This window comes from Ursus americanus, chromosome 31 (assembly GCF_024610735.1).
Source record: "Ursus americanus isolate L20-20 chromosome 31, mUrsAme1.1.p, whole genome shotgun sequence".
Lineage (NCBI taxonomy): Eukaryota > Metazoa > Chordata > Mammalia > Carnivora > Ursidae > Ursus > Ursus americanus.
In genome coordinates, this window is record NC_142157.1 from 24643243 (window position 1) to 24670302 (window position 27060).

At 45.2% G+C, this 27060-nt stretch overlaps 1 protein-coding gene across 7 annotated transcripts in view; it reads left to right on the forward strand.

Moving 5' to 3' along the window:
• Window positions 1-27060, forward strand: part of FRMD4A (FERM domain containing 4A) — a 299740-nt gene that overhangs the window by 11068 nt on the left and 261612 nt on the right. For 2 of the 7 annotated variants that reach the window (XM_087857684.1, XM_087857683.1), the window contains exon 1: window positions 18512-18707. The exons of 2 other annotated variants lie outside the window; for them this stretch is intronic. In XM_087857684.1, the coding sequence (XP_087713810.1) occupies window positions 18549-18707 (159 nt within the window). In that variant the 5' untranslated portion in view covers window positions 18512-18548. Of the gene's footprint in view, window positions 1-18511; window positions 18708-27060 lie in introns of those variants that run through there. 3 more of the 7 variants (XM_087857682.1, XM_087857685.1, XM_087857681.1) reach the window with 2 other exon arrangements.

The following is a 27060-nucleotide window of genomic DNA, read 5'->3' on the forward strand; positions in this document are numbered from 1 at the left end:
GGGCAATTTACTTCTAAGTAAGGGGAAATGTGTGTGTGTGTGTGTGTGTGTGTGTGTGTGTGTGAGAGAGAGAGAGAGAGAGAGAGAGAGAGAGAGAGATCAATTTTTATATGCTGGCAACCAATCCAAGCTCAAAGAAAAACATTGCATGCCAACAAAGCACGTTTGTGGGCTACATTTGGCCCACAAGATGCCAGTTTTCAACTTCTGCAATAAGACGAGTGTCACCCCAACCTAAATACCTATGTATTTTCTCACCCTGGTCTTGAATTTCATAAAAAGGAGACATCTCAATACGAAAAGAACTAATCCTGGAATAGATCCTCAGGCCTTCCAGCTGGCATCATAATCCAACTGCTAAATTAGAATTTATTTAGAAAAGAAAAAAGAAAAAAAAAACTCTTTTGACAGGTTAAATGCAAATTTTAAAATACATTTAAATAAATTGAATGCATGTCCTCCAGCTATAGGAAATAGGAAGACAGCATCCTCTTCGCTGAGAGCATAGTTTTATCACCTAGCAAGGAGAACAGAACTTGGGAGCAACTGAACCTACACAGTCTAATTACTGCCTGATAGGACAGCTTCACATCAGCCACATTCTTCTGCTTTCAGCAGATGTTCCCAGTGTTAAAGGAAACCATAGCGAACAATTTCAGCCAGTGAAGCCATGGCTCCACCACCCAGAGGTATACAGTTTGCTGCTCACCCATATTTACAGACCAGCAGTGTGTGGTCCTACTCAAAACCAGAGGCCACATGAGAACCAAAATGAGGTTCTTTTATGATCAAGGTGGTTGACTGGTAACAGCTGAACTAAAACCTTTTAGTTCTAAATCACTTCTTTCATGCTGGATGGAAGGGAATTCTGGGGTCTCAGCCAAGTACCCGGGCGAGAACTTGAACGGATTCACAGCTCTCTTTCTGATGAAAGCATTGGCTCTTCCCATCGGAACTCTTGATCCAACAGGTGGAAGGGTGCTCCAGGCTGGAGGACAATGCCAGTCTCACTTCTTAACTGTCCCTTCTGCATAGCAGCCCTCACTTGTCATATTCGCAGCAGAGACATGTCTCTTTCATTTTCATCTCAGTATAGCTTTATTTCTGCCTCTTGCCAGATATGGCAACTGTGAACTGACAGCCTGCTAGCACTTAGCCCAAGGCTTCCTAGGGACATCCGCGCCCAGGAGAAGCAGACCAATGGATCTGTTAGCTATTCATTACTTTAATTCCTTTATGCTATATCTTTAGGAAATTAAATAATCAAATATCAGTATACCCGGGCCATATTTTCTCAACTCCCTGAAGGGACTATTTTGAGTTAAGATTTTATTCATCTTTATTGAGGCTCGATGTTTAGCATCCTTTCTTCCGACAAGCAGCAGCCTATTCTGGGCCTGAACCCAGCCGACCGACCTAGGTCTTGGGCAGGATCGAGTAGACAGAGCAGGAGTTTCGGAAGATAAAACCAAGGCCAGAGTTTGCTGGTGCCCATGATCTCTGAAACAAGCCCCACAGACAGGTGATTGGGGCATGAGTCTGGAAGTGTTAGAGCTGGAAACATTTGGAATGAAACAGTCAGACGGAGACCAGAGAAATTAGAGAAGTAGATTCAAAGCAGAAAGTGGGAGGAAGAGTCTGGGCGAAGTGCGTGAGGCACTTAGAACAGCTGCGGCGTGTCTGAGCACAGGGAGCGGGTGGGGGAACGGGAGGCCTTGATCAGAAAGCCAACCAAAGAAACACACAAAAATGCTTCCCAGGCTTTTTCAAAATGACAGCTAAAGACATTGCTCCTTGGGACTCCTGGGTAGTGCAGTCGGTTAAGCGTCTGACTCATGGTTTCAGCTCAGGTCGTGATCTTGGGATCGAGCCTCGCATCAGGCTGTACACTCAGCTTCGAGTCTGCTTAAGACCCTCTCTCAGCCCCTCCCCTCCACTTGCACTCTGTTTCTCTCTCTCTCAAACAAATAAGTCATTTTTTAAAAAAAATATTGTTCCTTATGTTTTTCAGTATCCCTTACATAAATTCCACCCTGTAAATCCCTTTTAGGAGATGATACGCCGTATATCTATGCTTCTCTTAGCTTACATTTCTACCTTTGCAGCCAGCTAACAAATGGGGTAGCTCATTCCAGAAGCCTTTTCACATTTATCCCACCCTTTTAAGTAGCTCTTTTTTCTATTTCTATTATCCTTCATTTCCTAGTTTACTCTTATTTTCCATGTATTTATTTATATGCCTATATTTTCCACCCCTGACAAACAGCATGGAATCCTGTAAGTGTCCCTCCTGTTTGTGTTCTTTTCTGAAAGGGAAACCAACACAATGGCAACACAGTCCATTGAGAGTAAAAAATAGAACAAAGCATGCTATTTCCCTTCTCTTGGCAGAACTAATGATCCCAACAGGTGTATCAGAAATGCTTCAAGGTAAGCTGAGACATGGGAACATCGCGCTCTGAACAAGGCAGTTCTTTTTCCCAGAAGGGAATGAATTCACTGGGAGTGTTCAGCCCCGACAAAGCAGAGCGACTCCATTTCACCCCATTGTGCGTTGTGTGTACATGGTGACTTAGCACAGCCCCTTGGTGGCAGTTGAAGGGGTGTTCTTGGGGAGAACAGAGAATACACCAGAGATGGGTATCCCCAGTGGAAGGTCAGAAAGTGCGGACTCCCATTTGGAATCTCCCCGTCTGATGCCCACCTTCCATAAAGGCTGCCGCTATGCCTGACAATGACTTTTCTATAGCCTCCTAACTCACTGTGCACAGGGCCAAAAAAGAGGCAGTTCCTGCTTTGCGGTTCCCACCAGGATGTTGGAAGCCTCCGTTTTGTCCTTTTCACCCTACACTTCTTTTTCCCTTTTCTTTCTAAATGTTGCTGTCAGTGTGTTCTGCTGTAAACTATCAGATACACAAATAACAATAGGTTCCTGGGAAAGATTTGCTGCTGCAGGCGATGGGTCAGTGCCAAGAAGAGGAGTAAAGCCAAGAACACCGTTTTAGGGAAACCACAGCATTCAGATAGCAGTTTCGGGATCATTGTTCAATTCCATTAGGGATTCTGAGTCAGAATTTACCTTGGAACCTGGCTCCAGGATCTCCTCTGGGCGCTGGGGGGGAACTTTGAGCCCCACATACTTCCAGATACCTTGGCTTTCTTGTTTTGTTTAATGTTTAAAAACAGTCCGTTACTGGAATCTAGTCTCAGATCTTGCAGTTCAGGGGAAGAAAGATGGTAAGAAAAGCTTTGAGACAACGAGGCTTCACTAGTGGGTCAGACTTACTCTGAGGGGAAAAATAACACATTCCCAAACGGTGGCTCCGGGATTTAGCAGCTTTCTGAGAATTTTTGACCTTGAGATAGAAGATGTCACCGTGCTAGGACTTGTCCACGTTGCCAGGCGATTGGCTCTCCCATAGCTCAGCTAAAGTGTCGAGGAAGCAAGATCTCGCTCCCTGATGGCTGAAACGTAAGGCCAAGAAGCTTTGGCAAAGGAAGGCCTCCGGAGTGTGCTTCCTTCCATCCTGCAGTGAATTAGCTGGGTCAGCCAGGGTCAAGGAGCAAATATCAAGTGACACATTTTCCTCCCTCCTTCCCTAGCACATCCCCAGACACAGCCCTCTGGGAACAGGAGGAAGGAAATGCACTGACCGGATAGACACGCCGGCCAGGCCCCTGGGGAGGGAGGGGAGAGCACCTCCTTCTACGGGTCTTCAGGCACCTCGTCTTCCTCTCCCTCCCTGATCTCTCCTTACTGATCTCAGGACTCTGAGAAAAATGACCTGGGACAAAGTCAGACAGAACTTCGCAGAGACCCAGGAGACTTGACCTGATAGACAAGAAAGTAAAGTACAGTTATGCAGTGAGCACGGTGGATGTGTATCCCCACTTCACAGCAGAGGAAAACAGACGCAGAGATGAAATCATTTGCCCAGGGTCATATAGCCATCAGTGGCAGGTCTGGGATTTGAATCCAGGCAGTTTGACTCCAGGGATCTCTGTGGAGGGAATCTGACTGGGGTCTAAATTAGAGTGAGACTCTTGGGACCCAAGCTGCTGAGAAAAGTATCCTTGAGGAAGGAACCAGGATGGCCAGATCAGCAAATGAAAATACAGGACGCTCGGATAAGTTTGAATCTCAACAAAGAGCTGTTTAGTGTAAGGCCTTGTGTTGTTTATCCGAAATTCAAATTTAACGGGGTGCCCTATATTTTATCTGGCAGCCCTGACGATCAGTGCCCCTTCCATGTCTCCTTCTCTTTGTCTTTCTTGTCTTCTTCTCGTGTTCAGTATGCTATCCCCCAGCTTTCCTTGATTTCTCTTCCTAGGTCCTTCTGTGGAATTTCTGAGCTCGTCTTCAATACATCATCTTGCTTTAAAATCAATTGTTAATGATCGTCTACTACTGCTTAAGCACCCATAATATGCCAGGGTTTAGCTGTTGTTCAGAAGACTCCAAGTGGGGGCGCCTGGGTGGCTCAGTCGTTAAGCGTCTGCCTTCGGCTCAGGGCGTGATCCCAGCGTTTTGGGATCAAGCCCCGCATCGGGCTCCTCTGCTGGGAGCCTGCTTCTTCCTCTCTCCCACTCCCCCTGCCTGTGTTCCCTCTCTCGCTGGCTGTCTCTCTGTCAAATAAATAAATAAATAAATAAAATCTTAAAAAAAAAAAAAAAAAAAGAAGACTCCAAGTGGTGGTCTGCATTCTCTAAGCCATAGGTGTTAGGGTGTGTGCGCTGGGAATCCTCGCTGACTCCAGAGGAGAGGAAGCAGCTGCTGCACAGAGGTGCGGGGATGGGAGGTGCCATGAGGGTACTGGGGAGACTTCGATCCCCCAGCCCTGCCTCACCAGAACACTTCTGACATATCGCTTATGTTCCCACCTAAGATTTCTAAGATTTCATGTGAGCTGAGATTTCTGTAACTTACAAGTCACTAAAAATCACTGTTCTCGGTTCTAGGCTGTTATGTTCAAAAGCAGGGCTTCTGAAACTTCAGTGGACAAGGGATCACCTGGGAATCTTGTCAAATGCAGATTCTGATTCTTTAGGTCTGCGGCATGGGGCAGGGCCCGAGAATCTGCATTTCTAACCAGCTCCCAGATAGTGCTGAAACCAGGGTCCACGCAGGACACTTTGAGTTACAAGACTCTGACGTTTCTTAACTGATGCACGGGGACATAGATTATTTTTCTTTCTCTTTATTTCAGATATCATCTATCATCCATCTCTTTGTCCCTATACCTATCTATTATCTTTACCCTGACCATTTTATACAGACGTATGGGCAAGATCAGGATGAGTGTCCAATGCACTAGACAAGAAATGAAATCCTCCTGGTGCAGGAGGTTACGAGAGAGAAAGGAAGGAACATGGCACATTGAGATGGCCCTTTCTGAAAAGCATTCCTTCCTTGCATATTGTGGACACTTAACATACAATCCCCTCTGGAATAGCCTTTCCCTCCTTGACATCCTCCCAAGGTCAAAGCGTCCGCTATGAGACTTTTACGTTTGCCAAATTTGGAACTCCTACAGACCTGAAACAGTCTTGGGTCTTAAAAAACTCTGTAACCCTCGCATGACCAAAAGGTAATGTTTACAGGTTGTGCATCACTCTTTAAAAAAAAAGTCCTCTGCACAGATGGAAGGGAGATCATGGCTGTTAGGCAGGAAAGAGATTATTTCATCCCTCTATCTTGTTTTGTACAAGTAGGAAATAAAATAAGTGGGCCTGAGACAACAACCTTTGTCTATTGTCTGATCAGATACTTTTCATTTTCTATCATATCTCAAATATTTTGTTTCTGTTAGATTTAGAGCTCCTTCTTTAAGAAAAAAAAATGGAGTATTTATTTTTCAGCCACAGATAATAGTGAGTGCTCCTGCCTTGGAGTGATTTAATTTTTTTTCCCCTCTTCCTTTACAGCTGTAGTCTCATTAGTTGTAGGTGGGAAGCAAACTCTGAAATCATTTGACTTTCTGCTTTGCTTAGAAATCTTGCTCCACTAAATTGTAGGATATCCTCCTTAGCAGGAAGTCAGGTTCTGCGATCAGCAACATTTGTGTTCTTTGTGCATTGAGATAATGAAGAGCAAGTGTGTCGCCTGCAGTCTCCTCACGGTTAGGGAGAGTGGAGAGCGCGCGGATAGACGAGAAAATGACCCGAAGATGAGTCACTCATTTCTAAAACAAGAGTCTAAATGCTCTTTGTTGACAGCGGCTTGTAACCTCTGAACGTTCTGGCCTCCCAGCCACAAGGACAAAGAAGTGAGTGATTCAGGGTCTCAGTTTGGCTGCTTCATTCCTGCCTTTGGGGAACCCAAGGACTGAAATATCTCATCATTAAGAAACCTTTTAATTTAGAAATAAACACGTGTTACTAATACTCAGGCTTTTCGAGTCAGTATGCCGTCCTCGTGATGGGAGGAAACTTCTATTTCTTTTACCAAAACATTGCTTTTAACTCTTCAATTATTCTTTCAAGGAAAGGGGTGAGGAATAATCGGGCGGAAGGTCCTTAAGTGTTGATTTTCCATCTCGTGTATGGAGAAAAGTCATTTATGAGCCTCTACCCCGGACCCACTACTCCACCGGAATGCTTATTCCCGTAATACTCAGAGGCGAACACAGGGCTTGTGAAGAGGCTGTTGAAGAGTGCTACTCATACACAGTAGATGCAGTGACTTGCACAGCTCGCTTCCATTTCTCTTGCTCACCCTAAATGTGAGAATTAAGGGCTGTGGCGGGCCTATATCAGTGGCTCTCAAAGCGTGGTCTCAGGGCCAGAGATTCAGCCTTAGCGGGACTGTGTTAGACATGCAGAGGCCCAGGCCCTACACCAGTCTACTGAGTCTGGTAGTGAGGCCCAGAGATCTGTGGGTTTTGGGGTTTTGTTTTGTCTTGTTTTGTTTTTTTAGATTTATTTATTCATTTGAGAGAAAGAGCAAGCAAGTGGGGGAAGGACAGAGGGAGAGAATCCTCAAGCAGACTCCTTGCTAAGCCCAACTCGGGGCTCAAGCTCACAAGATCATGAGATCTGAGACTGAACGGAAACCTAAAGTCGGATGCTCAACTGACTGGGCCACCCAGGCGCCCACCCCCATCCAGAAATCCCTCTTTTAAGAAACCCTCCAGGGGATTCTAATGCAGGCTACAGTGTGAGAATTGGTAACCACACGACTCAAAGGAAGTTGTCTGCAGGACAGAGACCTCCGTGCTGCTTCTTTTCCTTGGCTGCCTGTTAGAACCCCTGGCATGCTTTTTAAAAATAGCTATACCAAGCCCCTCCCCCCAGATGGATAAAATTGGCATCCCTAAGGGGGGAACCCAAGTCAAAACATTTCATGAAAGCTTCCCTGCTGACTCTAAGGAGCCGCCAGGGTGGATCAGCGTGAGTCTGCAGGAAAGGAGGGACCAGGTAGGAGAGGGTGCTACATCAGCTGAAATGCTGATGCCTGGGACAGGGAGCCTGTAGTCCATGGTTCAGGGTCCAGACAGGTCCTGAAAACTTGCCATGCCAGACAACAGAGATGTCCAAAGCCACAGGTGGCTTCCCTGTCATCCGTGGGCACAGTGGGGGTGGGGAGGGGCTTCACTGAGAGCCAGTTGGCAGCATCCTGTCAGAGGCCACCTCGCTAGCACTTCCCAGCTGCAGGTGTGAAAACTGTCAGCACTCTGCTTCTCAGGTGGCACTGAGCAAGGCGGGCAGAGTTCCAGGAGATGACCTGCACTAGCAGGCAGGCTGTCTTGGCCCTGACACCTGGCATCCGATGGCTCAAGGGGCGCCAGGAACCCATATGCACCCAGGTTGTAGATGTTTCTTCCTAAACCCAGGCCAAACTGGCGGGCACATGCCCTTGACCCTGACTCACATCTGCTTTCCCACAGAGGCTAGAACCTACAGGTCTGTAGTTCTAATGCCCCACTTCACTCTTCCTAACCCTGCTCCCAGATGGAGGCCCTTCTTCAAATCAGAAAGGGTCCTCATCCCTGTCTGGTAGTTTCCCACATTCTGATGCCTGACCCTCACTCACACCGCCTAGCCTATGTTCGGGGTAATTTATATGGGGCCCAAACTCAATCAGCCCCCAGACACCCTAGACCAGTGTGATTTGCTCAGTGGGCACCAGCCATTCCTGACGTCCTTCCCTCTCCCCAGTCCTCAGCAGAGGAACCTGCCTACCTTACCACTAAGGCCCCATGGGGCCTGACAAGGAGAGTGGCCAGCACAGCATGTCCCAGAGGAGAGAACTGTGAGGGCCATGCAGAGTGCCTTGGCAGCAAATACCTGAACTAGACTTCAGAGCTGGACCCCAGGTCCAGCCTAGGAATGAGGATGCAAATCCAGCAGACATGGTAAATGTTAGGGCTAGCGAAGGCTCCTGCACGCAAGGAAGCATAGGTCTACCCCAGGGCCACCTAATGAACAGGACTCACTGCGATAAACAACTCATAGATGTCAGCAGCTCTGTGCCCATCTGTGGGCAAAGTCCTCTTCTGCCTCTGGAAAGGCCTAGGAACTGGACAGGGCAGAAGCAGGGGATGGAAAAGATGAGTACGGAATGGAATGGCAATTCCTCAAAAAATTTAAATATGGAATCACCATATGATCCAGCAAAGGCACTTCCGGGTAAATACCCAGACAAACGAAAGCAGAGACTCAGCCAGATATTTGTACACCCATGTTCATAGCAATACTATTCATAACAACTTAAAGGTGGAAACAACTGTAATGTCCATTGACAGATGAATGGGTGAACGAAATGTGGTCTAGCCATACAGTGGAATATTATTCAGCCTTAAAGAGGAAGCACATTCTGCCACCTGCTACAATATGGATGAATATTGAGGATGCAATGCTAAGCGAAATAAGCCCAACACAAAAGGACAGATACTGCATGGTTCCGCTGTATGAATCCCACTCACACGATGAGAGCAGTCAAATTCACAGGGACAGACAGAATGCTGGGTGCCTGGGGCTGGGGCTGTGAGGAATGGGGAGTTAGCGTTTAATGAGTACAGGGGTTTCGTTTTGCAAGATGAAAAGGGCCCTGGAGACGGCTGGTGGTGATGGCTACACAACACTGTGATGTGCTTAATGCCACTGACCGGTACACTTAAGAATGGTCAAAATGGTAAATGTTATGTTATATATATTTTACCGTAATAAAAAAAAAACAATAAATATCTGAAGCCTGGAGGATTGGGGGTGTGAAAGCCAACAGGGGAATGCTTCCACGCGTCCCACTGGAAATGAGGAGGAGGTTGTCAACCTGGGTCTGGGCTTTGAACACACGTTCCGTGTCACAAAACCTCTACCACGTGGGCTGCTCTGGTTTTCCCATCTTGAAATCCATCCTGAGTTTTGGCGGAGGAGGTGGAGTGCTCCCTAGAGAGAGGCCTCAGGCCGCTTAATTGTGGTCAAACTCACCAAGGAGAGCTCAGACCTGCCTATTACCGGTGCTTAATTAACAAGAAGCCTGGTCCCAGCTGCGGTACAATGAGGCTGTTGTCCTGGGTTTATTAAGAGACACTAGCAGAAGGTGCTTAGCTCCTCCGCATCCCCTCCCAGCTGAATCTTAAATCATCACCTTTGTTTCTGCAACAAGAGGCGGGGGGGTGGGGGAGTGGAATAACCAATACCCTGATCCAATTTCCTTCTCTCCTGGAAATTTACCTCAAATTATAACACACAGAGACTTAAAAAAAGGGGGGGGGGATTCATTATATTCTTTTTTCGTGACAAATCCAACAGTAAAGTCGAAGCTAGTTTTCCTTATAGATTTTCAGATGCTTTCGTGGCCTGCATGGGTGTAATTACATTTCTTCTCTTGAATCGTTAAAAGACATTGTATTTCATTTCATCGGTTGTTTCCCTGGTTCACCAATTGCAGAGTTGCTGATGGAGGAAAAGGGCCTCCTGCAAATTCAGGGACACGCTGAGCCTTCGGTTTAGTAAATATTTCACTTAGCCGGCCAGAGGTTGGCAGGACATAGAAGAGATCCAAACAGGGAGAATTTGAAGCAGTTGATGCAAGTGCCTGGCAGGGCCTTACCTCTTCCTCACCTGCACACGTGCACTTTCGGTTCAGCCTGCTTGGCTGTCCTTCAGTCTTCCATCCAGCCATGGCCCTCCGGCTCTGGATGTCTATGACCATTGTCCTGATCTCCTAACCATAATTTGCCCAAACCTCTCACCAACCCCAATAGAGTTCTTGGTTTTACAAGGTCTGTTGCTAAATCCTAACCTACCTCTACTATCCTCAGTCAGCCATGGATGCAGAAAAGATGTTGCTACCTGTAGTCAGGCTAATTTAAATGGTTCCAAAAGGCAGCACTCCAAATAAATACTTTTATCTGTAAGGGATCTTAATGAGAAAGGGCGCCTGTGTGGTTTGTCAGTTAAGGGTTCAACTCTTGATTTCAGCTCAGGTCATGATCTCAGGGTCATGAAATTGAGCCCCACGTCCAGTTCCATGCTCAGCGTGGAGTCTACTTGAAATTCTTTCTCTTTCCCTCTGCCCCTCTCCCCACTCTTGCATGCATGCTCTTTCTTTCTCACTCTCTCCCTCTCAAATAAATAAATAAATAAATCTTTAAAAAAAAGATCTTAAGGAGAAAAGTGCAGTATTAAGTTCTTCCATGGGTAGTCTAGGCAACTCACCACATCAATAAACTTATCCTAAAACAGGCTTAATTTTGTACATGTATCAAAGGATTTGCTTTTTGGCTCACTTGGAATTTGTAATACTAAAGTCCAGCTGCTGTACTAATCCAATCCCCATTGACCAACTCAAGTAAAGAACTCATGGTTCCTTTTTGTTTTGTTGCGTGAGTTTTGGGGTTTTCTGTCATTGTTAGGGATGCTTTTTCATAAGAGAACTTTTGTAAACTTCCGAAGGAATGGATTTTCTGCCACGGTCATATCAGAATATGATCTCTAGAATCATCCATAGCTCTGGGCTTTTTGAAGTCCTGACCTCTGGGCCCTGAAATACTAATGATACAGAGCACTGGGGTGGGACAAAGTGGTGGTCAGCAAATAGTCTCCCAGCTGGGTTCCTGGGATGGCCAGACCTCTTTTACATCTCTGCTTTCTTTTTCCCCCTTGAGAAAAACATTCTAAGGAAGCAAGAGAAAAATGTGGCCTTGAAAATGGCTTCCCAAAGTCATTAGCTCACCAAAATTGCCTCTGACCCACAGAGCTGCATTGACCCTACCTACATTAGGAAGGCCATTCCGTTCCCATCCATCAAGCATCCTGCATTGTCTCTGTCGTAGTGTGTCATGTCTTCATTACTGAATAAGAATGGGGATGGAGGGCTAACCCTAATAAGCCTGCTCCTTGAGAAGCTAAAACAAGAACAACAGAACTTCCTGTTAGGGAACTTGAGCTATTCCAGAGTAGATTTTATGAAGGCAGCTCACCCAAGAGCAGCAGGAAAAGCCACAAGCCTATGCTTTTATATAAAATGCATGTTTTTATTCATTCTATAGTCATTACATTTCTATTAAGTTCAAACACTAAGGATTTTTTTAAAAAAATAAGATTGCTAAATTGGAAGGAGCTTTAGGGAGGAAATAGACTTTCACGGAAATGAATAACACATTGTCTTAATAACCTCCTAATATATTATAAGTAACACAATATTGTAAACAATGTAATACCCACCTCTGAGTGAAGGTCTAAAAGGACTTTAAGTGATAGGTAAAAACTGAGTGTTCTTATCCCGGTTTATGTCTTACTCAGTCCTACTTGCCTCCCTTTATGTCTGGAGGAGAAACCTTAACTTCCTCCTCACTGAGTTATCCTCAAACCTCTTCAAGGATTCTAGATACAAGTTTTCTAATGTCTTCTCAGTTCCCACGTGGAGGGCAAGTGTTGATGGTCTGTCAACAACTCTCCTGTGAGAATTAGTGCATCTTCCTGTGTGAGAGGAGGTAGACGGGGTTCTTAAGCAGGCAGACCTCCTTTTTTGTGACTAGGACCCCTAGCCTTATACCTTCACTCCCGACAGGCCCCAAACCATTGTTCTGGGACTCCTAAACAAAGCGTATGTTTTTTCAAGGAAGGCCATGATCTCATAAACACACACTTGCAAAATAGATGCTCAAAAACCAACCTTGGTCACTAAGTTCCATGGAAACCAAATAATAAGAGATCAAGAAAAGAGGAGCCGAGCGCATTTAATTTCTCATTCAGGGCCTGGACTGATTGAATTCAGATGGCCCTGATTATATTTCTGTTGGGGCCTGGCATATATATGAGAACTTACTTTCGTAACCACAGTAATTGATAGGATGACATCACTTTTAAGGCCATAGGACCACTTGTATAATGGTTTGTGGAGCGTGGGGGAAATATTTCTAAACATAGCTCTTGGCGTGCTTTTCTGGAAGCTCTTAAGCCAGAGGGCTCCTGCCTATCTTCTACTTTCCCAGGGACCCAAAATATTTTTATATACACAGCCAAGCATTTTTTTTTTAATCATGCTCCCAAATGAACAGAGTGAGCTCCCTAGCTTTTATATAAACGGGCCCCTTGCGTTCTCAGGTTGAGGAATGATGATGCAGTGATGACTCTTTGTCAGAGCTGGGACATCTTCCAGAGCCAAATATGGGATTAAATATGTTAGTGAGCAGCCATGAAACGCCTCTGGATTTCAAAAAATTGTTTGGGTTTGGGTTTTGCGCATCACCCACGCACTTAACCATACCAGTGCTATTTCTAAATATCCTTTTCCCAAAGAGCTGGTGCTAGGATGATAAAGAGATGAATGAGGATGTCCAAAAGTATTGCCCCTGATGGTGGGCATGAGAAGGTCAGGATGGGAAGGAAGACATGGTGGAGGGAGCAGTCTAGGCCGGAAGAGGAAATGGTGGGCTTTCCGGCACCCTCCATCCTGTTTTCCCAGAGTCCATCTGCAGTAGCAAGCTTGGGGGTCAGTCAGGGGAAGACAGCAGCCAGCCCCTGAGAGGCACCCTTTCCATGTGCTGCCATACCCCCAGACTCGAAGGCATGTGATAGAATTTGAGCAGAAAAGAAAGAACACTGCCACTTCACACCCACTAGGATGGCTCTAATCAGAAAGAAGGGCACTAAGAAGGTTGGTGAGGATGTGGAGAAATTAGAGCCCTCAATGCTGCTGGTGTGGCCGCCATTGGAAATACTGTGGCAGTTCCTCAGAAGGTTACACACAGGGTTACCAAATGATCCCGCAGCTGCACTCCTAGGATCTACCCAAGAGAACAGAAAAACAAACATCTACACAAAAACTTGTCCATGAATGTCCATAGCAGCATTATGGCTGGTAGCCCAAAAGTGGACACGACCCAAATGCCCACCAATGGGTGAACCGATAAAGAAATGGGATTCATCCATGCGATGGAATGGTATTCACCAAGAGAAAGAAATGAGGTGTGGTACATGCTACCACATGCATGAACCTGAGAACATTAGCTAAGTGAATGAAGCCAGTGGCAAAGATCCATTTATATAACATCTTCGGAAGAAGCACATCTATGGGGACAGACAGTTGGTAGATGTGTGGTTGTGGGCTGAGAAAATGCGGAGTGCTGCTGCCAGCTAATCAGCACAGGCTTTCTTTTTGGGGTGATGAAAATGTTCTACATTTAAGTTGTGGCGATGGTTGTAGAGCCCCATGAATATACTAAAAAACCATTGAGTTGCACAGTTTAAATGGATGGAGCATATGGTCCATAAATTCTATCTCAGTTGTTGGGTTCTTTTATTATTTTTTTTAGAGAATATTAACAAAGAAGTATGGGCCACCTTCACTAAGAGAATAAAGCTTCCAGCTCTGCCCCAGGCCAACGTTTTGGTTGCACATGGGGACTTAATAACAAAAGCATTCAATGGAAGGAAAGAACAAAATGTGCAATAAATTTAAGTCCAAGTTTGAGTCCTGTGTTGGAAGTCTGGAGGCGAATGTAGAATTAAAATGTGAGTTAGTAGCTGAGAACTGAAAAGGTCCACATGCGGCACAGAAATCATAGCTGCACACAAAAACCGAAAGGATTCTGCTTTCTACAAAACCCAGAAACAGGGTTGACAAGTGTTTCTGAACACGCCCCTGCTTTCCCCTCACTGTTGTGGATTCATTTCCTTTCCAGCACCTTGTCGGGCTCACTTTGGAGTAAGTTGCCCATTGATCCCTGTCCTTCCAAGAGAACAGATCTGGTTGGAGTCAGGCCTTCATTCTGGTTGAAATGTCTTGGTGTTGGAGCTCCACTGGACTGGACTTTGATGTGGGAGCAACTGCTCTTGACCTTCAGATTCTTCCAGTAAAAGATAACAAAATGCATCTGAGAGAATCTTTTTAAAAATGGTATTTGTGCCTCTCAGCAGCCGACTTTTACCTCACAGAGAGCATAGGAGTTCTCCATCCATTTTAGGGCTGACATTTTCTAAAATAGATGGCAGTAAATAATCACTAAATAATTAAGATGGATTACATTAGAATGCATTTCTGAATATATTTCTTGGTCTTCTATAAATATACTTCTCCGCGTGCACACAATTTCCTGTATCATTATATATTTGCAAATTTTGTTCCTAATTGCGCTACATATTACTTTCAACTTAGAGTTTTACCAAGTCCTTCTCGAGGCAGTAATTATGTCTGAAAACATCCCTAGAGTCAGGCAAAGGCATTTATTGCTTTGAAAAGAATTCCTCTGTCTTTACAAATACAGTGAACAAGAGAACGCAGGGACAGAAAACCCAGAGGCGGAGGTGGACACAGGGAAGATGATGAACAGCTGCGCAAGTGGGGGCAGCAGCTGGGAGGGGTGGGGATGGCAGTGCAGTCAGTGCCCCGCGGTGGCCCTGTGTCCTTTGCAATGCCCCATCGCCTCTCCTGCCATCGCCTTGGGCAGGAACTCCAGCTTCACCGTGCCTGCCTCCTTCCCATGGTCAGCACCTGATTTAGAGTTTCCAGCCTTGGTCCCTTCCCAAATATGGAACCACAGGATCAAGACTTCTCCTCCTTGTGAGGTTCCCCCAGGGCATACGGGAGGCCAGCACTCAGCAACTAAGCCAGTCCTGCCAACTGACTCAGTCCTCAGACTCTCTTCACCCCAAACATGAGCAAAAAGTCTCCTGTAAGGAGAGGTGATTCTGTAATTGCTCTTTCTGACGCCTTCCTGGTACCTCAAATGCTGTTCGTCACCCTTTGGGCACCCACGAGGCCACTGATTCATCACTCTTTAAAGTTTTGTGCTACACTGCTCAGAAAACCCCGATTTTCTATTATTTTCAAGGAAAGAATAAAGAACGTGGTTGGAAAGAAGTAGGAGTCAGTAAGGCAAATGCAGGTCCTTCCTTTGCCTGGTGAGCCCTGAGGTCCTGTCCCCATTCCATCACAATAGGCACGTGGTCTGCACGGGCTGCTGCCACCCTCTGCACTGTAGTCTCCTCCCCCGGATGCACACGCAGACACGCAAACTCAGACAGACACGCAGATATACACACGCATGTAGACACACATGTACAGACACACATGCAGAAACATGCACATCCATGTCTCATTGCTCTGAGCACTCTAAATCCCTTTCAAAGCACAGGGCTTCATGGTCAATGGTAATGGTGCCATTTGCATGCACAAACTCCCATCTGCTGTTGGGAAGTTGCCCTGTCAACGTCTGAATGACCTCAAATCTAGGGCAGAATCAAAGACAGCTGAAGACATTGGGCAGTGTCCTCCACCAGCACATCTGCTAAAGTTACCAGGCTCCGCAGAGGATGTCTCTGTCCCCATGAGTGATAAAGATTTCAGGGCAGTTTGAGTAAGTCTTGCTGTTCTCAGGAACTAATATGTTTATATTCAGGCATGTTTTTAAAAGCTTATTATGGCACCTTTATACTTAAAAGATTCCCAGACCATAAGCTAAATATATATTTAACTTAAAAAAATTTTTAAAGTCACATTGTTTAATCACAGAGTAAAACAGTGCCTTTAAAACTGTCCCTATCTATTCCATAATTACATGCTTTGGATAAGAGCCTGGTTCACAGCCAAATCCCCAGAGGATGGAGAGCATGAGCTCGGGGACACAGGCAAAAGCTAACTATGATGTAGCTTGCCTTTGTTTTTTCTTGGGAATTCCAAGGTGGTTAACTAATGTTAATGGAGCAATCGTTTTCCACATACTATTTGTTTTTTAATTTTGCTTCTCTTTCTTTCCTTTCCTTCCTTTCCCTTCCCTTCCCTTTCCCTCGCTTGCTTCCTTCCTTCCTTCCTTCCTTCCTTCCTTCCTTCCTTCCTTCCTTCCTTTCTTCCTTCCTCCTTCCCTCTTTCTGTCTTAACAAAACAATCTCTGCTGATGGAGTGTTTGTAAAAAGGCAAGATTCCTTAGTATCCCCTCACCTTTTATGACAGAGTCTGTGGAAATAAAGGAATAATATACAGGAATGAAATCATGCATAATGTTTTACCCTAGAGCTATTACTCATGGTGATAAAATTCATCAAAGAAGAGTTTAAATGAAAATGGTCTTCACATATTAATTAAATTAATTAATGCATTTACTCATAGCAAAAAGAGAAAAGGAATTAAGAGAAGATGATTTAGAGAAACACAAAATTTGAAATCATCACAAGAGTTTTGTGTCATCAGTGTTAGGCATGTTCTTGACTTGCCTGATCATGGTAAGTGCTCAAAAAAAAAAAATTAAAATCAGCAACATGCTACACCCTGTGTTATCCACTTTAAGTATGTAACCTCATTTGATCCTCCCAACAAACCTGTGAGGTCATTATGATTCTCATCTTACAGATAAAGAGATAAGTCAGAGAAGTTAATTAATTTGTCTAAGGTCACACAGTAAGTGGTAGGGCCAAATTCAAACTCAGGTATGTCTGACTCCCGGATACTCCAGTAGGTTAGTGAGTTATGCTTGACTATTTTTGTGACATATGAAAGTTTCAAATTGAAGAGACAAGATAATCAATCAATTAATCCATGGGAAGGATGTGCAGAAACCAAATATGCCTCAGTAACTACCATGATTCTTCAGGGCCATGCAATCAAAATTTAAGACTAAACACGCCTCTTCTCTGAACTGTACAGCTTGTGTTGTGACTGAATCTTCCCCTACACCTTGCCTGCCCTTCCCACTTTAGGATCTCATCTTTTGGCATATAACCTATTCAAACGTGCAGGTGCCCTTCTGAAACAAGGTTAAAAATGATCAAAACGAGTGGCTGGGTGGCTCAATCAGTTAAGCGTCTGCCTTCAGCTCAGATCATAATCCCAGGGTCCTGGGATGGAGCCCCATGTTGGGCTCCCTGCTCAGCGAGGAGTCTGCTTCTCCCTCTGCCCCTCTCTCTACTTGTGCACGTGCAATAAATAAATAAATAAATAAATAAATAAATAAATAAATAAATAAAATTTTTTAAAAATCATCAAAACTCAGGATGCCTGGGTGGCTCAGTTGGTTGAGCATCTGACTCTTGGTTTCAGCTCAGGTCATGATCTCAGGGTTGTGAGATCAAGCCCCGCATCAGGCTCCATGCTCAGCACAGACTCTGCTCTAGATTCTCTTTCTCCCTCTTCCTCTGCCTCTCCCCCCACACTCACGCTCTCTCTCTCTCTCAAGTGAATAAGTAAATCTAAAAAAAGGATCAAAACTCAAAAAACTTAATAGACGTGGCAAATAGTTGTATGCTGTTTAATTGGATGTCTTTCCTTGGGTTAAGGTCTTCACAGGGCTTATTGAACATGTAATAGAGTCGCAAGAGCTTTTTCAGAAAATACCCCATCATGGGGAGAAATGAGATACGTTGCCTTTCCCTCTTTTATCTGCTTTCCTCCAAAATCACAGATGTTGATATGAAATCTGATAGATAGGTTTTCGTACAGCCCTTTTAATCCTAACGTAAACTTGGGAAATATCCAAAGAAAATGTGTGCATTTTTGTAAAGTGCCCCCAGAAATAGCAGTCTCTCCAGTGTTGATACAAAGTTGGACTTCTTGCTTCACCACACAGAAATTCCTTGGTTCTCTAAGTTTTAAAGAGTTAAGAGAAGAGATGGAATGCCTTGGGAATGTTGGCAGGGCAAGCCAGAGCTCCTTCCCCTTTGCTTCTCACCCTGGGTGGAATCTTGAAACCACGAGAACCCAGTGATGACTCGGAGCTTATGTTCTTCTCTCAATTTTGGGTTGACCTGCCCCCAGAGTCAGCTCTGTGGCCTCAGCAGTCTCCCGACAGGGAGGGATGTGCGATTATCTGCAGGGTGAGAGGCTTATTTTTACCTTGTCCCTGGTAGTTCCCAGAGACAGGGAGAAAACATTTTGATTTAGGAGCTATTTGCTAATCCTTTAGGGAAAACAGTCCCTGCAGATTAGTGAGGGTAGAGGGAAGGTAGGAGGAGAGGAGAGTGGGACAGAGGAAACAGAGTTATTTTGACTGCATTTTTTCCTTGCCTGATTAAATCTTGGTGACATTTGAACTTTGTGTTACAAAAAGAACACAGCCCTGTATGTGGGGCCTGGGACCAGAGGGGTAAAGGCGGGGCCTGGAGCTGGCATGGCTGCAGGGCCGCTGGGCTCGGAAGACCTGCTATGTAGCTGGGACCGTCTGGTGTGGGGCCTGACTTCCCGGGTGCTGAGGACGTGTCGAGGGGGACACCTTCGTGTCCTGCAGCTGATGCTGAAACCATGGTGCATCTCCAGGGCTGTCTACCAGGTGGGACCTGAAGCTCCTCTTACGTTTCTTTGTAGCATAAAAAGTCACCGGGGGTTGGTGGGGAAGGAGTGTAAGCTGCTGTCACATGCGTGGTGCTATGAAATGTGTTATAATAGTGGGGGAGTGGCTAACATTAACCGAACATCACCTTCTAGTTACCGGGCACCGTAAGAGGTGCTTCATAAACAGGACGCAATTCAGTCTTCCGAACAATGGTTAAAGTAGGTGCTTTTGTCACCGTTTTGAGGTGGGGTTATTGAAACGCAGAGATTTGTCATTCGTTCAAAGTCACGCTATTAGTAAATGACAGGGCCCTGTGATTTAAAGCAAGGTTTTTCAGGCTAAAAAGAAAAGGATGCCCTTTCCATGGTGTCATGTTCCTCTCACACAAGAGATGTTGTTTTCTGAAAAGATGTGTGTGTGTGTGTGTGTGTGTGTGTGTGTGTGTGTGTGTCCATCCGTGTGTTGAGGGTGGTGACCAGCTTGTAAGGAGTGGGTGGCCATGGGACAGGAGACAAGGAGGGAAGAACACTGAGAAACAGTGTTGAGTCTCTGTCCTCACCTCTCTGTCCTTTGGTGGCTTCCCCAGCAGCCTCTGAAGTCCGACATCCACATGCAGCCTCTTTTTCTCGAGAGAGAACATTTTCTGCAGGAGGGTGGCCTTTCTGAGTCCACTGGCTGGGGGTGCAGAGCACTTCACGGGGTAGGGGGGGAAGGGGGGGAAGGGAACGAGAGGGTCTGCTTTCCCTATCCATCCATCCAGACTGGTGGCATGAAGCCAGGTCCCGCTTGCCGCGGGGACTTCCCCAGCCCAGACTGAGAGAAAGGACTCAAACCTGACTTGGGGGCTTGAAGGCAGAGTTGTAAGGGGAAGCTCTTCCCCTGGCTGCTTCTCGAAGGGGATGTCACTAGCTCTCCCTCCTCTGACGGTTTTTGCAACCTAGTTTCCCTCATTAAGTCAACTTGAGTGGTTTTGCTGTCTCAGTTAGCTGGCTCACCCCACTGCTTGGAACCAAGGACATACAGCTGGCCTTTGTATTTTTAGGCGTAATTTGGCAGCATATAATCCCTTAATGAACTGTAATGGCTAAACAGTGCAGGGCCATGTGGCCACCCCTCCCCCGACCCCTCTTGATGGAATGTCTGGACTCACTGAAGGGATGTTTCCTTGGAAGACGCGCCCAAGAGCCCTGCGTTGACTTCACAGAGGGACATAACCCTCCAGGACTCCCACCTACTTCTTCATCACCTCGTTGGCAGACGGGGTGAACGCAGTTCAAGTGGTTTCTAGGAATGAGATCTTTTTCCAGAATTCTTGTGTTTGAAGGGCACATACCTGGAGTTTTACTACAAACAGCAAACTATATGTAATAGATCATAAAAGAAACTTGACAGCAGTCTTCCCAAATTGGGCAGCAGTCTGAAAAATGTATGTGGTGTTTCCAAATGATGAGTTGTGAATCTGAAAGAATTCTGGAAAAAGTCTCCCACAAGGGAGATTCAAGCAGTCACGTGGCTGGTTTGTCCATTTGAAGCTTTTCCTGAACCACTGGTTGGCATTTGGTATAATTCTTTAGTCAGGAAATTTCTATCTTCTGAGTTGTTGCTGTGATCGTGCATGAGTTTGGGGGTCCTGACTCCTTACCTCGGTCTCCCACTTTACCTCTTGTTTGTCTCCTCTCATGTCTCATCAAGTTATATAGAAACCAAGACTCTACATCAAGGAAGCAGGGTGGGCTAGCTCCCACCCAGGGGGCTTTTCCAGGACTTCCCTTAATATTGTGAGTGTCCTGAAGAGAACATTGAATTATTGGCCCCCAGGCCTGGGAAAACCCATTGCCCCTGCTCCACCTCAGGCCTGTGAGAAGCTAGCTAATCGCACCTCGGGCTCATTCACCACCTGTCTCTGGCTGAGCCGGGCTGGTTAGCCCAGGGGCAGATGCCTGTAACCTGCAAAACAGCCTGGTCCATGGCTGGCAGGTAATGCCCACACGTGCATGCGGAAAGCAGTCACTGAGGGGAGAGTCAGCATGACAAGTCTGAACAGTCCGCTGACCCAAGGGTCCAAGTTGGCCAGTTAGCAGTCTGCAGGGCCAAGCTGAGGGACAGAGAGAAGGTAGGGGAGCCCAAAGCCGAAAGCAGCTGGCCGAAATGAGTTCCAGACAGGACTTACCATCCCCCTGTTCCCAGCCCCCACTCACACTGGCAAGCTGCGTTAGTTTAAAAGGACATTTAACATTTAATGGGACGTGCTGTTTTTTACTATATTGTACTCTTACTGTTTTCTATCTTGGGAAAAATTCATCAAGAGTGTCTTTATTGGTGATAAGGTGACTAATGGCCATTCCTATATATTTTGTTTAGTTAACTGTCTGGGGAAAAGTCTGTGTGTTCTCCTTTATTCACCTCATGACACTTTGGCACCGGGTGTGGGGGTTTTCCACACAGAGCAGTCTGGACACAGACTCCCCAGGTGAGGAGCTCAGCCCCCTCGTGAAATGCCAGTCACAAGTGTCCGTGCCAGATTCCCCATGACTTCTGTCCAACTTGGCCACAGATCGGAGGTTCACCGGGTCCCCTTCTTGGATTCCATCATTGCTAGAACAGCTCACAGAACTCAGGGAGACACTTCTTACTTCCCTCATTCCCAGCTCCCCATCTGCTCCTGGCGCAAGGTAGCACTGCTGGGAGCGCCCAGCTCTTCCCCGCAGGACCTCTGCCTTTCCGCAGGGGCTGGCGCTCAGCACTTCGTTCCCACATCGGTCTCCGGGACAAGGGTTCATTGTGCAGCCTACCATCGATACAGAATCTATAATTCTATAATCTGGGGGGGGGATGTTTTGAAAGAAAAACAACTTAAAAATTATGCAAACTTAGGTGTGAATGGAAAAATCACCGCACATTCAAATGTCAGGAAGCAGACAAATGCCATAACCATCATGAAATCCAGAGAAATGACATGTCCGTTCATTAACTGCCTGACGCATCGCTGTTATTCTTTTTTGTCCTGCATCTTTTAACTGCCTTACTCTTTGATCTCTTCTTCATGAGGCAATCACTCTGTCTTCCTCTCGCACGGCTGAGCAAAATGTGCCCCTTCGTTACTGCTACGTTCGTGTCTTTCGGGCACACTCATTGGAACTAGTGCACGAATTCTTAGAATTGCTGTCAAATTTGGAAAGCCTTCCGCCAAGCTTCCTTTCCATATGATCTGTTACCAAACATACTTGTTTACAGTAAGAGCACAGGTGTGCACCCTCTAAACACAGGAATTCTGGGAAAATTCAATTACATTCTATTCACTTTGATAAGAAAAAAAGTTATAAGGTGCTTTTGTAATTGTGTATGTTGTGTATTATATAGACTCCTGATAGGGGGAAAACTTCCACTTTTGACTAGGGGAAACAAACTCTTTTACTTATAATTTTACCGGTCTGATGGTTGGAAGGTTTCTCCATTGACTACCTTCTGGCTCCTAACATTTTATTTTATTTATTTATTTTAAGAGATTTTATTTATTTATTTGAGAGAGAGAGCACAAGCAGGGAGAGGGGCAAAGGGAGAAGGAAGCAGACTTCCCACTGAGCAGGGAGCCCCATGTGAGGCTCAATCCCAGGACCCTGACATCGTGACATGAGCCAAAGGCAGATGCTTAACTGACTGAGTCACCCAGATGCCCCCAGCTCCTAGCATTTTAAACCTTATTTCTCCTGTGTGGATGGAGGTCATATACCTCCACAGCCAGGTGCTGTAACATGGAGTAATATCTGCATAAGGTGTCCCTCTGGACTGCCGCGGACGACACATGGTGTCGGCACCTAGGGGTGAGGAACCTGGCTAGAATCCATTTCCACACTGGTACAGCTCACTTCCATCTTTTCATAGTGGGAAATGACTGTGAACCTCCATACATACATCTCGCTGAACTCAAACTACGAGCACCTCAACTCAAATTTATCCTCAGCTCAATTCCAAAAATGCCCACGGCCAGTCCGATGCTACCTGATCGAGAGGGAAGTTTAACACAGGGGAAGTCAGTGTGGAAAGAGCCATGAGTCATAACTGATGACAATTAAAATAGCTCACTTATGCAATAGGAGTATGTCCACATATTGCTAGGAATTGTCCCGGAGACCTGGGAGAGACCCCAAGAAGTGAGGAGCCTTGGAGTTTAAGCTTCATGATGAATGCACCCTTGTACCCTCCCAGCCACCCCCCAGCCTCCCCTGGTTGTGCAGTATGAATTATAGGAAAAATAAAATAAATAAGACCAACAACCTGAATTATTGCCATGCCATAAATTGCTTCTGGCCCCAAAGATGGGGATCACATATGTATGGCATATGTGAGCCTGTTTTAGATTGTGATTTTTTTTAAGTTGGATGTCATCAGTTTTTAAAATTTTTTTTATCTTTTTATTTTTGGTTTATTTGTAGAAACTGCACCCTTCACAAGAGTTGTCAACTTTGTTTCTGCTTTTTATTTTCTACTGCCTGCTGAACAAAGCACAAAAGAGGCCACATACCTGGTCCTCCTGATTTTAGGATGGAAGCTGTATCAGAGAAAGTAGGAATGGAAAATGTCCCAGGGCACATTCCCACCTTCCTCCAAGAAGTGTGGTTTGTTCCATGGTTTTCGAATTATCTGTGTTCACCCATCACCGCTGCTTCTGGGAGAAAATATGGACCAGTGTCTCTGGTGACCACCCAAGTGTCAGGAATTGGTAGAGTCCTTTTTAAATTATGTGTATGAGTTCCATCCCAGCGATCTACCACTAGCTCTTCGTGGCCCAGAAGCAGGCCTGCAATGACCTGAATATACACACATATGGACAGCTAATCCACGAGTAGGCCCTACCATCCTGGGATGGGGTTAATCGTCAGAGAGAAAGGTTCCTGCGTTTTCTTCCTAGAAGAAAACGTGCTTCTGAAACTGAGAGGTTCTAGAAATTGAAGCATTTGGAAGTGCAATGTTGTCAGCTATCCACATGATTAGTTATAGTGAGGTCAGTGCTGCATTCTCCTAACGACGTGCAAGTCCTCTCAAATGAGATTGGGTTTTTAATGATTCATCTGTATCTTCTGAAACAACTAACACAACCAGTCTGGGACCAGTGGGTTTTGCCATGATTCCAGCAAACGTTTCCACATGTGGAAAGTTAGGCTTTGATTCTCAATTTGCTATTTTTGCTGTTCCCCTTTCATCATTGTGTTATGGCAATGTATGTTTTCAAAGAGCTGTGCCCTTTGTATTATTTAATGCCTACATATGGCGTGGGGCTTAGCCTTTTCTCCAATGATCTATACCATGTGTTACGGGTAAAGGGGCGGGGGGAAGGAAGGCTTGCACCAAGAAGAACAATTAGCTAATTTATCATATGTCTTTCTAGGTTTTGTCAAGTCTGCGCAATTATGTGTTTTAACCGTTTCTGCCACTCATTGGTTGGTGCCTGTCAGTAAAGGATGATGTGTTTGCATTTCCACCAGTGCTTGAATGTCACACACCCTGTCTTTTGCAACAGTATGTTCTTACATTGACATGGAAGCACGTCTCTGCAATCAGACTGGGAGCAAAACTCCCATTCTTGGATTTTCTAATTCTTTGATGTGGACAGAATTTGCAAACAATATAAGAACTCGATTTTTACTTTGTTCATAAAATATTTGTTGAGTCTGACATGGGGTATGTTTTCATCCTCCTGGAAGGCATTTTCCTTGATTCCAGTAAGAAAGTAATACTTTGGAGGTTTAAAAAGTCGTCAGTTACTGCTTCAACCATCCCTCACTTTGGGTCAGTCCCTCCCAACACATGCTAATCCACTTTCAAAGCACTGTGAAAATCAACTCAGAATTTTAACTTTGGACCAATATTAGACTACCTCTGGACAGTGAGAGCTTCTAAATTCTACTTAGGTGGGGCCTGAGATAGTAATCCTATTAGAAGAGTAACCAATTTTTGACTTAAATTGTACGTTTCGGCATCTTTGGGTTGGGGCTGATGGAGTCCATGGGGGCCCTAGTTTCTCTGCCATTGCCATGAAAATATGATAATTATGGGGCACCTGGGTGGCTCAGTCATTAAGTGTCTGCCTTCGGCTCAGGGCATGATCCCAGGGTCCTGGGATCAAGCCCCGCATCAGACTTGCTGCTCTGCTGGGAGCCTGCTTCTTCCTTTCCCACTCCCCCTGCTTGTGTTCCCTCTCTTGCTGGCTGTCTCTCTCTCCCGGTCAAATAAATAAATAAAATCAAAAAAATATATATGATAATTAACTAAATGGAGATTTTTTTTGCCTAACATCCTCGAAATGTCCTATTCTTCACAAATTGGTGTCTTTTCAAGACCTGTCATTTGAGAGACAATTTTTCACACTTCTTAACTTCAAGAAAATTACACAAGCATATCTTTTTTACAGTTTACCGAGTACTTCAAATGCATTCCCTTCTTTTAGATTCTCCATATCACTGGGAGGTGTTATAAGCAAAGGGCATCACATCAGGCTCAGGGAAGCTTGTGGCTGGCCTCCTGTGCAGAAGGATCTCAGGAGCGAAGCTGGGCATTGCCCCATTTGCTCTGGGGCAATGCCCAGCTCTGCATATGCGAGTTGATTCTGAATAGCCCCTTCAACAGTCATTTGGAAAACGATGAACAGGAGCCGCTGTTGGAGCCAAGTATTCTAAGTTACATTTCTAGCTTTTGCACTCAATCCGGGTATGGCCTATGTCTGCCTCAACTTCTCCACTAATTGAATGCAGATTCATTCATTCATTCATTCATTCATTCATTCATTCATTCATTCGTGTGTTTGTCCATCCATCCAACAAATAATGAGCAAACACCTACCATGTGCTAGGTATTGGTTACATTCTGGAGATGGGATGGTGAACAAAACCAAACATGACTCCATATTCTTATAGAGGTTATATGCCAGTGGTGGAGATCAGACTATCATTCATTCACTAGATGAATATTATATTAGCACTATTCACTCAATAGCGCTAATATAATAATTATACAAACTCGGGTGAAATTACAATTGTGGGTCAATGCTTTGAGGACAAGGGACCTGGTGGTCTAAGAAGATACAATAGGGGAACTTGTCTGTTCTTAGATATGTTCAGGGAAGTATTCCTGAGGAGGCAACACATGAGCAGAGATCTTAAAGCCAAGTGGGAGTGAACAAGGCAAAGGGGTATGAGAGAGACGGACAGGAGTAACTCTAGGTACTGACCCGAAGTTGCTGCAGTAGGCAGAACAAGAATACTGAATTTGTTAGGCCCATCAATCACATGCCCTTCTTTAATAAGTGCAATGTGTTTTATATCATTTACAATAACGGTGACTATACTGCTTGACCAGTGTGGTCACTGGATGCTCTTCACTTAGTGTCATCCTAACCCACTGCTGGACTTTCTGAAAACCAGCTGGGCTATTTGGGAAGCCTGACCAACCATCCTCAGCTGGAAATTTTCTTCTTTCTCAAGGGTATGAGCTCATCCCCATACCAGATGGGTTCCCAATAAATGATGATTGCACAATCTGATTATTTTCATGTCATGCTGACTCCCTTTGGAAGATGGAAACAGGGTACGTGGTCCCTATTATCTTTCCAAGTAAGAGGAGAATTTCCTCAATAGGGCCACACACCCTGCAGATTGAGAGAAAACATGCACTTTAGAACTACATGGCCATCCTGCCATAAGCTCCACCAACAGTAACTTTTTAACTGGGGACATTTGATTCATTTTTATCACAGGGCACATCCATTAAAGTAACTTGGGCTTCTGTAGCAGGTACCTTGGAAATCTAAGTGACTTGACACAGCAAAAATTTGGTTCTCTCTCACAGTAAGTCCAACAATATCCTGGTTGGTAGATAGCCTTCTATGGGATCACTCAGGGTAATCTTGAGACTTTGCCCTCCTCAAGGGACCAGTGACCTATTCATTTACCAAAAGAAGACAGAGAAGGGAAGCACCCATCAGACTTCTTTGGGTGTCAGACCTAGCAATGGTGGTCTTCCCTTCTATTCACACCGTATTGGCCTGAAAAGTCACATGACCACCCCCAACAGGGATGCTGGGAAGAGCAGTTGTGTGGGCATCTGGCCCGCCTATCGCAGAGGGTCAGCTTAGCCTGGGTTAAGGGCATGTCCCCTGGAGTTAGTGAATTAGATGTAAGTCCCAATTTTCAGACCAAATCTCCTCTATAAGAAAAACTTGGGAATGAGACATTATATATAAAATACTTAGACCATGGCGGAAGGGCTCAATAAATATGAAACCATCATTATCAATGTATTCATTTGCTACAAAATAAAAGCAAGTTTGCAGATATCCAATTATGTTGTATCAACT